The sequence below is a fragment of the Mandrillus leucophaeus genome, unplaced genomic scaffold (assembly GCF_000951045.1).
Source record: "Mandrillus leucophaeus isolate KB7577 unplaced genomic scaffold, Mleu.le_1.0 Scaffold2089, whole genome shotgun sequence".
Lineage (NCBI taxonomy): Eukaryota > Metazoa > Chordata > Mammalia > Primates > Cercopithecidae > Mandrillus > Mandrillus leucophaeus.
The window spans coordinates 383,765-396,177 of NW_012102131.1; the positions used below are offsets into that span (position 1 = coordinate 383,765).

The window sequence follows — 12,413 nt, forward strand, 5'->3', positions numbered from 1 at the left end:
TACCAAAGGAAGCCCTGCTTAGAAGGAAACAGGGTGGTATGAGGATGCAGCCCTCGTGGGAAAGTACAAGTACTCTGGCACTGATAATCCAAAGAAGGTATAAATGGAAAATTGTTGGGAGATTGCAGCAGAACCTTAGCAGAGGCCAGATTTTGAAGGCCCTTATATGGAATGCTTAGAAATTATGCTTTAGTCTCCAAGTAGTGGAAACTTCTAAAAATTTTAAGCGGGGAAGTGTCATTATTTCGACTATTGTAGGAATTTTACTTAGGTCTTATTGTAGAGGTGGATTCAGATGCTGTAAGCAATATAATAATTTAGGAGGTTATTGAAACAGTGATCATAGAGCACAGATGTTTCAATCCCTATGAAAACTAGAACAATATATTAATTCAAAACCATTGTGTACCTTCTGACTAGTAGTCCCAGGGTGAGCTGGAATTCAAAGCTGGACAAGATATATTAATAATATTCAATAACATGTTTTGACATTTTTCATTGAAGGAATTCAAAGTAATTAATTACTGGCCTTTCCATTACCCTATTTTCAATGCCTCATTTAGTGTTATACTTTTGACATCACTGTTTAAATATACATTTGCTCTCACTTGTCACAGGCTTAGCAGGGTTCCAGTAGATTCTGCCAAGCATGACAACCAACAACTAAAGCAGTTTGCAAGTGCAGAGACCTTAAAAAATACACCCCAGTCACCTTTTTTGGACATCTCAGAACCAACAATATCATGCAGAATACCATGCCAGATAAAACATATTAAAATTAAAACATACGGGGTTTAATTTTAATCCTTTTTTAAATCAACAGATTAAAGTTGGATGAGAGCTATGACTATACTTACAGAAAGCTTTAAAAAAGAATAAAAGCCACTTCTTGTAAGGTTTGTATATGATTACAATTATGGAGACATAACTCTAAATTTAAAAGAATGCTTACTTTAAAATTATGTAATATGTAAAATTCTCTAAGTACTTTCACATATGTTATGTCAGTTGATGAGTGGAATAACTTTTAAGATTGATAAGTAAATAATATCATTACTATGATTCTATAGATGAAAACAATGCATCTCAGAAATATCAAAAAATGTATTCAAGGTCAAAGTCAGTAATTTGTTGAATCAGCACTGTACTGTAACTCAGATTTCCTTAATATAAATTATATGCTACTTCTTCTTGATGATATTGACTGCCAGGGGTAAATAAATAATCATTTATTCATCTATTCATTCATTCATTCATTCATTCTTCACACATTTACTTAGTGCCTATTAGTACAAAACACTGTATTGGGTGCTGTGAGATTTATGGAGATTATAAATCAGCTTTGTTGCTTAGGGGACCAGCAAGGGAAATAAGAGGTTCAGTAATAGCTGTGAAGGAGTGGAAAATCATGCCTAATGAGACAGTTACAGAAAGGAATACGAAAGCTCATCATTAAAATAAATGATTTCCGGCTAAGGAATCATGGAAAGCTGTATAAGCAAAGTGGTATTTTAGGTGAGTCCTAATGAGTGGTTGGGATTTGGGCAAAGAGAGATAGGGTGTAAATTCCAAGGAGTGAAAACAGAATGAGCCAAAGAAGAGAGGAAATCGAGATGTTCTTGAGAAACTGTGAATCATCCATTTCTCTGGTGTAGAGTTTGAAGGTAGAAGGAGAAAGATAAGGCTAAAAATATTGTTTAATAACTGGACTGAGGTGTTCATAATTTTCATAGGAGGCAGAATGGGGTGATGAAAAATAATAAAGTCACACAAGTTAAGGTTCAAATAGCTCTGCTGCTTAAGAAACTGTGTGACCATGATCAATTTATGTAATTTCTCTAAAATGTTCATATGCCATCCATAAAATGTGGACATTTGTAAAATATTTGAGAAATATTTTTCAAATAAAAAATTTTTACCTTCAGTGTGAATGTGAAGATCAAATAACAGGATGTCTGAAAAACAAATGGCACAAGAAGGCCTTCAGTATAAAATTATTTATTTTCCTATTCTTTGGAGTCAGTGGGGGAACAGGGAACATGTTTGCTGAGAATGGTGATGTCATGAGAGTCAGTTTTAGTAAATCAAATGTGTTGGGTAAATTAGAGGAGACAGGGGCTGGGCAAGGTGGCTCATTCCTGTAGTTCCAGCACTTTGGGAGGGCAAGGTGGGTGGATCACTTAAGCCCAGGAGTTAGAGACCAGCTTGGGCAACATGGTGGAACCCTGTCTCTACAAAAAATGCAAAAATTAACCAGGCATGATGGTGCACATTTGTAGTCCTCCAGGTACTTGGGAGGCTGAAGCAGGAGGATGACTTGAGCCTGGGAGGTTGAGGCTGCAGTGAGCCATGATTATGACACTGCACTCCAGCCTAGGTGACACAGCAGGACCCTATCTCAAAAAACACTAAAAATAAATAAATAAATAAATAAATAAATAAATAAATAAATAAATAAATAAAATAGAAGAGAGATTAAAAGATGAGAAGCAGAAAGTCTTTCATTATTATTATTATTATTTTTTACAGTAAGGCATGGAAAAAATGCCTCAATGAGGTAACACTACTGGGAATATATCTAGAATTATAAAAGAACACTGAAACAAACTCTAATTATATCAAGGTAAAGTACTTACAGGAAAAGAAGAAATCAAAATTAATTTTAGAATATTGCCATAGGAAAAAACTGAATGAAACCAAACTTTGAAATAAAAAGACTTTTATACTGAGCTCATATTCAAAACAGGGGCTCTAGGTCTTTTGGTCCTCTTATCTTTGATTTCTAAGACAGGTCATTTGGATGACACAAGATATTGTCAGCCTTCTGCAACTGGATAATTTCCACCTTTAAGTACAGCTATTTAGGAAACTCAACAGAATTACCGAATAGGGATTCACTTCAATGGCTTTTTAAAAAGACTCTTGAAAATTATGGACTTTGAGCTTAAGAGTGTGCCAATAGTTTACTTGACCACAATTCTAGTATCCGACAACCCATATGGTCAAATAGGAATTGGCAGCTCTTTGTCAAATGGTTTGACTATTGAGCCATTCTTTTTAAAATGGATGTGTGAGGTGTCAAAGCCACCCTCTCCATTTGTTATATTCATTTTACAGAGTCAAAGTAAGGCTTGAAGGAAACTCTTGTTTTTCCTGAACTTCTAACAGTAAACATGTAAATTTTTCTAAATGTTTAAGTATCAACTAAATATTTATGAAAGTAATGACTGAACTCATATAACTAATATAATTGATATTTATTGAGTATTGTCTGGGTGTAACATGCTGCTTAAAACTAGGCCTTGAATAAAAGAAGTGGATGGAAGAGGAAGCATGCGTGACTGTGATGTTTACTATAAGCTGATGGGAAATGAGTGTGTGTGTACATACATGCCTATGAAATGAAATAATCAAACTCTATTCCCCTAAGCTTACTTGACTCTTTCTCCTATCAGAGTGGCTGAAAGAATTCAGTTACTTTTTCAGGGTTTCCTACACTAGGACAATTCTAACTTGAAAATTTAATATCTAAAAGCAATATTTTGTAAACTGGAAGACACGTTCCCCCGCCTTGACAGGCCACTGCCATCCACAGAGGAGGCCTATCTGGACCCTATCTTCCTAGACCAAACTAGGCCACCAGAGCTCCCAACTGAGTGGCTGACTATACAGTGTGGCTATAGCTGGCAAGGCCCAGCTGAGTCAATCTCCAGAAAGAGGCTATAATTAAAACCAGAAACTTACCACTTTCTAAGAGATTATCTGGAAAAAAAAATCCCATCATGCTTTTCATCCCTGTTTATTTAAGTCTTTACCAAAACTCCAAACTTTCCAATATATTTGGTTCATTCAGATTCTAATATCTATATGTATATGTCCCTCCTGTACTCTCACTCAATCCTTTCCCCATCCCAACTCCCTAACACTTTCCAATATCCCCACTGTTACTTAGCAAAATCCTCCTTAAAACTTCTGTTTTCTAAGAGATGGGGTCTTGCTCTGTTACCCAGGCTAGAGTGCAGTGGCCCAATCATAGCTCTTTGCAGCCTCAAATTCCTGTGCCCAAGGGATCCTCCCACCTCAGCCTCCCTAGTAGCTGGGACTACAGGTGCATGCCACCACACATAGCTAATTATTTTTAATTTTTAGAGACAGGGTCTCACTATGTTGTGCAGTCTGGTCTCAAAGCAAAATCCTCTTTAACTTCATCTCTTCCCTGGACAGCCCCTGTACCTTTTTGCTGTAATTAATTGCTGGCTGTCCCTGCCATATTTTCAAGTTGGGGCTGGGTTTTTACCCACATCCCAATATTCACAGAACCTGGAGCAGGTATGCGTGCCATCTTAGTTTCTCACTGGCACTCATTCATAGATGATCCCAGCACTGGCTCGCTGTCCTCTTTGCTACTATTTCTCTTTTTGTTCTCAGTGATTTCTCAATGGATATCCATGGGAGTGATTATTCAACACTCTGTACTTCAAATACTTTGCCTTCCTTACTTCCAAAGATGTTTTCCCCCATCCAACCTTAGCACTCATTTCCCTGTAATTTTCAAAACCTGTACTACATAACTAAATTTTGATCCCATGCAAATACTTTCTCAATCACTATTATCTATGTTTTCAACTTTGTAAGTTTACTGTAGTGTTCTCATTTCAACGACATACAGACAGTTAATTTATTGACCCCAGCACTTTTTAAGAGAACATAAGCCCCTATAATATTCCCCCTTTCTTTGCAAAGAGTCCACGATCCACCATGCTATTTATTTGGCAAATCTCAAAAACTAGTTAATTCCACCTCTTCAACTATACTTCTGCACACAAGCACCAAGAAGGGTGGGAGAAAATCAAACAAAAAATGCCTGATGTCTGTTAAAATTTATGACCACAAATCTCAAGTGGGCTCTCATTACAGCCCAGTATTTTTACTGCATTTCTTTACCCAATTCACTTTCTCACTCTCCTAGCAGATATTTTGTATCTCTCTCCGTCACTCGTTAAACCTTCAGATCTTCATTCTCAGCTAATTACCTCATTTATTATTTTACTTAGAAAGTAGGATAATTCAGAAGAGAACTACTTCAGAGTTCCAAAACCAAATCTTCCAAGCTATTTGCATCTGTACATCTATACTGTCTCTTCTTTCCTAGGAAAATTAATGAACTGGTAAAAAATAGCCAAGGCAATTTTGAAGAACAGGCAGGAGGATTTACATTCAAGATATTAAAATTTACCCGGGCGCGGTGGCTCAAGCCTGTAATCCCAGCACTTTGGGAGGCCGAGACGGGCGGATCACGAGGTCAGGAGATCGAGACCATCCTGGCGAACACGGTGAAACCCCGTCTCTACTAAAAAATACAAAAAACTAGCCGGGCGAGGTGGCGGGCGCCTGTAGTCCCAGCTACTCGGGAGGCTGAGGCAGGAGAATGGCGTAAACCCGGGGGGCGGAGCTTGCAGTGAGCTGAGATCCGGCCACTGCACTCCAGCCTGGGCGACAGAGCCAGACTCCATCTCAAAAAAAAAAAAAAAAAGATATTAAAATTTATTAGAAAGCTATAGTAGTTAAGAGAACATACCATTGACACAACAAATAGCTAAACAGTGAAAACAATGAGAATTGGAATGGAAAAGTGCAGAAACAGACCAAACATGTGCATTCATCTGACTTATGAAAAAGTGATGCTGCAGTGTAATGGAGACGGTATGGTCTTTTCAATAAACAGTGTAGGTCAAATGGGTATAAACATGGAAAAACTAATCTTGAACTCTCATTTACACCATACTAAAAACTAATTTCAGGTGAATCGTAATCTAAATATAAAAACAAAACAATAAAACTCTTAGGGATAAAAGACCATGGTCATGATCTTGGGGTAGAGAGAATATCTTCAATAGGACATAAAAAGAAAAAGATTATAACATGGATTACAAGAAAATTAAAACCTCCTGTTAATTAAAAAAAAGAAAAAGAAAAACAACTACAGAAACCAAACACATCACAACCACTAAAAAAAATACACTAAAAAACCAAAACACTGTTGAGGAGAATGAAGAAGCAAGCCACAGCATGGGCAAAGAGACTTGCAATACAAATCTCTAACAAAGGAATAGAATATATAAATAACTACCACAAATTAATAAGGCAGAAACAATCATCTAAAGAGAAAATAGGCAAAATATTTGAAAAAATACTTCTTTAAAGGGGATATAAAATTGATTCATAAAAATGTGAAAAGATGCTCAACTTTATTAATTGTCAGGAAAATGCAAATTTAAACCATAATGATGTAGCAGTGAATAATGACCAGAGTGGCTAAAATGAAGAAAGATAATAATAAATGTTGACGAAGATATGAAGCAAGTAGAATTTTCTATACAATTACTGGTGAGAGTATAAACTGGTAGAATCACTTTGGGAAACTTGAGCAGTATCTACCAAAACTGAATATACACATCCCTTTAACCCAGGATTTCCACTTCTTGATAGATATCTAAAAGAAATGCATACCTATGTTCACAAAGAAACATACACAAGTATTTTTATGGTAGCACTGTTTATAATAACCCAACTATGGAAACAACCCAAATGTCTATTAACAGTAGAATGGGTAAATAAATTGTAATATGCTTATGCAAAGGAATACTATTCAATGATAGTGAATAAATTATACATACAGGAAACAACATTGAAAAATTTTACAAACATAATGCTAAAAGAAACCAGACATAGAAGAGTATCCTCTCTGTAACTCAATTTGTATAAAGTTCAAAACCAGGCAAAATTAATTTAAGGTGTGAGAAATTAGGAAAGTGATTATCCACGGTGAGGGGTACCAGTTGGGTAGGGGGTTGTTTTAAGCACAGCGAATTTATCAAATATCCTATTAGAAATAAACATTATTTGAGTCACCTTTGCATTTGTTAACAGTGATCATCATGGTATTTCAAGTGGGATAAATGAGTAACAAAATAGTAAAAACACAAAATTACTATCAAAGATATGAATTCAATTCAGATTGTCAACCTTTCCTTCTCTAAAGTCTGCATAAAACAAGTCTAGGTTTTGCAAAACTTATAATTCTCTTTATGAAGCCTTCACTATATTCTCTTTTAAGAAAAGAAAGATATTTTTAATCCATATCTTTATTTGCAAAACTATAAAAACAAAAGTGAGTAAATTACTTTGAAATAAATCAAACACAGGCAGTCACTTTCCCAATCAACCTTTTATCTCATCAGGACAACTGTGAACACCTAGAATGCTGTTTCTCAAAGCCCAGTGCATAGAATCCCTACATGACTACCCCTCTTGGAATCTGTTGCCACATCAATATAAAATGGGCATAACAATAGCAACTATCTAAAGTTGTTAGAAGGATTAAATGAGACAATGCACATAAAATTCATTAACACAGTGACTGCTCAGCAGATGGTAACATTTAATACTAACAGTCTTAATTTATTTTTGATAATGTCATCATCATAATAACCTGACATGCTCACTAAATCACTATTGATTTCTAGACTCAACCCTGGACCTAACCAAAGCTGAAGGGCCCAGAAATCTGCATTTTAACTAGCATTTGGACTGATTCTTTTTGCACACTACAGCTTGAGAACTACTATCCAGAGATTAGGGCTTACTTCTTGTTTCTTCTTCATAGCTCCAATGCAGGGGTCTGTACCCATGAATGCTTATTGACAGGCTGGCTGATATTCAATATTGCCAGACTAGTATGATGTAAATTATTAAGGGAATCTGCAATTTGTTATAGATTTGTGTAGTAAAAGAAAATAGATTTTTAATTTTTGACTCCAGAAAAATATAAAGGGAGGGCTGTTTTGTTAACAGTATCAAAAGTAACTTCAGCTTCAATTATGTAAACTCTTTGTCATGTGAAGATATTTGAATCATGTCACACTTCTCATAACCCATTTTATTTCTCTTTAAATAGTTTAGTTCGTTTCAGTTTTTTTATTGCTTCCTTTTTTTTTAGAAGATCCACAAGGCATAGACATGTGTTCACAGAGAGAACAAATGACCATATTCTCTGGGACCTGCATTATTAACTCATTTATGCCTAGTGTTCCATTATTGGAATTCTAAGCATGTGGGAGTTATTTATATACTACTGCTCAAGATCATTACTAGAGTCTGATTGCAAAAATTCAAAAAATTGCAACCTCAGGCATAAATGGGTTAACGAGTCCAGAACTGGGCTTCCATAACTGCTTTATTTCTTACATCTGTGTTCATTTAAAGGAAGGTTCCACTAATTTGTCTAAAAGGAGAAATTGCAAGTGAAAAGGTATACAAATGTTTAATTCAAATAGAAATTTAAATCAAATCACAGTAGCTATTTGTACTTTTTGCCTATAAAAGTTATACAACCTGTTGCACTGAATGAAAATTTTTAATGAGAAAAGAAATCTCATCAGATGTTTGATTGCATTGAAATTACAGAGAAGTTAATCTTTCACCAAAGAGAAAAAATTAGGAAATATTTTCAGCTTAGTTCCTGTTTCATTTTATTAAGTAAACATAATGGTTAAAAGATAAAACCTACATATTGTTTCAATGCAAGATAATGTTTAAGAACAAATTTTCTTGTTTGGTGAAAAGTCTTGAACATACGCTTTATTGTGAAAAATAAATTCATATAGTTCAGTGACATATTTTCAACCACTGTTGGCTATCTGTGTAAATCTAAATTCTATAAGTTACTTGAAGAGGTCCAGTGAAGCTTTGTGAGACATTTATTTCATGAGCCAAATATAAGCGTGTTTGGGGTTAAACATGAAGAACTTGACCTCTAGGCCACCAGATGGACTTATTATTTTCCAGCCAATAATCTATTCCTTTATAAATATCAAATACCCTTGATTTTCTGATGCCACAATTAACCTTTAAAATGACTCTGAAGTACAGTGAGACTTTTCTCATTCTCAGAAGAGGGAAGGATAATAATTTTTTTCTTTTCTGGCAATGATGCTAAGTTCTGACAGTTTGCTAAGCAGTGGAAATCATGCTGTAAGCAAAAGTCTCTGCAAGACAGAGATTCTTACAAAATAGTCTTTATTTTTCCAATGGATACTGGCTACTTTTATAGGATCCAATTCCAAGAACAACTTCACAGAAGCAAGGGTTCCCTGTCCTGCAACTGAAATCACAAGACATAGATTGAAATGGCTAAGGCTTTTCTTCTACCTCTGTCCAGCTTAACCCCTGCCCTTCCTAGTTTATCTTTGTTCCACAGGCTGAATTTGTACATCCAAATCAATTACAGTAGCCTATGTTCTGATAGGATACAGTAAAAATATGAAAATGCGTGAACATTTTAAGTAGAAGATTTAGCTATTTAGCAAAACAGCAACAATATGAAAAGCACTTTACTTAAACATACAAATAGTCTGATTCCTGTTGGTTACTCAGAAAATTCCAGACCTGTGGAGAGCAGCAGAAAACTGCAGATGAAGTTTGACTCCTCTTGAGCACTTACCATTGTATTTCCTTGCCTTTTGAGAACTGCTTTGGTAATTAAATATGGCCTTCATTAGAGGGTCTCATAAGAGAAAATGGCCCATCAAAGACCAAAGCAGAGTCGTACATAAACTGGTCATATTTTACATTATATCTGTTTCGTTGGCTCATTTTCTCTGATAATTCAATTCTAGATTTAAAAATGCACCAAGAGTAAAATAAAATTTTGATCTTTCTTATCAGTGATGGTGAGTGTGAATTTTAGTATGACATCTGAAACAAAATCTGAGCATGCTCAAAAGTAGAATAGATTTGGAATAGGAGACCATTTCTGGAAATCTCTGGTTGGTGGGTATTTATACATTCTCATCTCATTTAAAAACTTACAATTGACTCTGTAAAAAGGAAAACTAGACTACACTCGTGACTAGAAAATTAAGATCATTAACATTGTATCCATTTTAACACGGTACCCCAATAACATATATCATTCATTCATTCTTCATTCATTCAGTTGTTCCGCATATTTTCTGTTACTCCCTTAAGTTTGGAGCTGGATCTTAATTAAATGCTTAAGATTTCTCCAAAGAATAAATATAAGAAGTAGGAACACTTACTTTCCAGTAATAAACTGACTCCTGGATGGTGTGCAAATAGGCTGGACATAGTAGTTCTCCAGTTTAACTCCTTCGGCAGCGAGCTTGTCAAGAGTGGGCGTTTTAATCTCAGATCCGTGGTAACCCACATCTCTAAATCCCTGATCATCCGCTAGGATGAAAATGAGATGGGGCTGGGAGGTGGAAGTTGTGCTGGGCTCTAGTCTGTCTCCAGCTTGAGCTAGTAAGGCCCCTTCTTCCTCCTCTTCTAAACCCTGGCCCCAGGACAGGTAACCATAAGTGAGGAGGCAGAGGATCCAGAATCCTGCCAGCGCCCCCATTGCTAGCATCTTTCCAGGACAGACCCAGGCCTGTGGAGAAGGCGGAGGCGGATGCCCCGCACAGCCCCTGGGAGCCATTCACTCGGGTCCCAGGTGAGACTCCACGCGGAGAACCACGCGCAGAACCACGCGCCCCGCGCTGCTGCGGGCGCACACATGCACCCAACAGACGGTGGAGACTCTCCACCTGGCAAGAAATCCTCCTCTCCTGTCAGCTGTCACCATGTCCGACAACTTTAATCTTCCATAAGAGATGGCTTAATGGATGGGACTCCGGAAGAACAAGGAGGGCTCGCTCTTCTCCAGCATATTTCACTTTCTCCTCCTCCTCCCCACTGCCTAGAGCAGCTTCCACATAAGAAAAAAAAAAAAAAAAGTTAGTATCTCCCCCTAAAAGTTCTCTGGAGAAAAAAAACAAGCAAGGAATTGAGAATCACACTGGACAGGAACTTTTCGTGGCCAGAGCGCCCTCGACGTTGGGGAGCAAAGCTGACTGTCCTGGCAGTGCTGGTACGGAGGGCAGTGGGAACGGCTGTGTGTCCTGCGGTCCCCACACCTGGAAAGAACTGCGAAGTGGACGCGTCGCGTCGGGCTCTCATCGGACAGATAAACTGCCGTAGTGGACGGCCTCCTGATCACCTTCTCCACTTTCCCAGGGCTCTCTGTTTTCCCCAGTCCTTTCCTAGGCGTTTGCCAATCTCCCCAACACTCACCAGGCGGCGAAGTGAGGAAAAAGCCGTTTCCTGATCTCCCTCCACCTCTGCAGAAACTCCCGGCAGCAATGCCTTTTCCCGGCTGCTGGGGAGCCTGAAGGCCAAACCCGGGTCCCTAGTCCCGTGGCCGGCCAGCGCGGAGCCCGTTTGGCCTTTGCGGAGCTGGCGCACCCGGCGCAGGCGCTACAAGCTGCGTGCGTTTTCTCAGCTAACTTATTTAGCTTTGGCACTCCGATTTCTTTTGCCTCCTCCCTCTTTTCTCTCCAGTGAATCACAGAACGGTACTTTCTTCCTTAGCTCCCCCGGGAAGAGGGGGAGGGGGAAAGGACGGTTTAGAGGCTCGATATTTCCTTTTTCTTTTCCGGGAGGTGGATGGCCAAGGCAGAGGAGGCTTTGCCAGAAGGAGAGCTGCGTGCTGCTCGAGCCTGACGGGATTCCGAGGTATCCGGCTGAGCTACCGCGTCCCAAGAGTGTTGCCTCCTGCCCATCACCCCGCGAGAGGGAAAGGACGGCGGCGGCGCGAATGGGGAATGGTGAAGGCGCTTCTTTTCGTGGGTCTGTTGGTGAAGAGCCCTGTCTCCCATCCCTAAAGTTGCGCTTGCAAACTTTTTCTGGCTTCTGGAGGGAGTCAGAGAGAACGAGCAGGAGTAAAAACAAAATGCGTAGGAAACTCTTTCCTCTCTCCAACTTCCTTTTCAGGTTTTCCTTTATTAGTTCCCCCACCCCCATCATTTTCTTACTCCTTTTGTCCCTACCTCCTTTTTTTTTTTTTTTTTTTTCTACTAATGATGACAAATTTTAAGTTTTATTTCCTCTCCCAATAGTTGGCTTTTACAGCCTTATTCTTCTTTACCTTTTCCCTATGTGAAGATACTGGAATTGCCCGCTCCCTCTTACCTCTACCCTAACTTACCCACAGGGTGTCTCCAGCCAAGAGCATGGAGAGGAAGAGTTATGCGTTTCTCCTTCAAGAACCGCGAAGCCAGTCTGCTTTCCTGCATTAAAGAAGCCAGTGTTTCCCATCCAGTAATTCAGGAAGCTTCATCATTTCTTTCTTTCTTTTTTACTGTGTGGAGTAAAACCATTGTAAAAACTTGTCTTGGTTGTGAAAATACTCTTGATTTTACTAGACTCTTAGTTTTAAAGCCCTGCTCAAAGGCAGGAGAGGGATGTATAGTACAGTCTCTCTTTATAGAAGAGGCAATGGATGCCAGGAGCCACTGAGACATTTTTTCTAGCACCAAATTTATTCAAGTTACTTACTGAACACCTACTGTGGG

The 12,413-nt window shown here is 38.3% G+C and overlaps 1 protein-coding gene across 2 annotated transcripts in view; it reads right to left on the reverse strand.

Annotated features, from left to right (window-relative positions):
- The window catches only part of ARSJ (arylsulfatase family, member J), a 77,710-nt gene extending 65,915 nt beyond the window's left edge, over nucleotides 1–11,795 (reverse strand). For both annotated transcript variants that reach the window (XM_011980156.1, XM_011980157.1), the window contains exon 1: nucleotides 10,101–11,795. In XM_011980156.1, the coding sequence (XP_011835546.1) occupies nucleotides 10,101–10,498 (398 nt within the window). In that variant the 5' untranslated portion in view covers nucleotides 10,499–11,795. The remainder of the gene's footprint in view (nucleotides 1–10,100) is intronic.
- Between the last annotated feature and the right edge of the window lie 618 nt (nucleotides 11,796–12,413).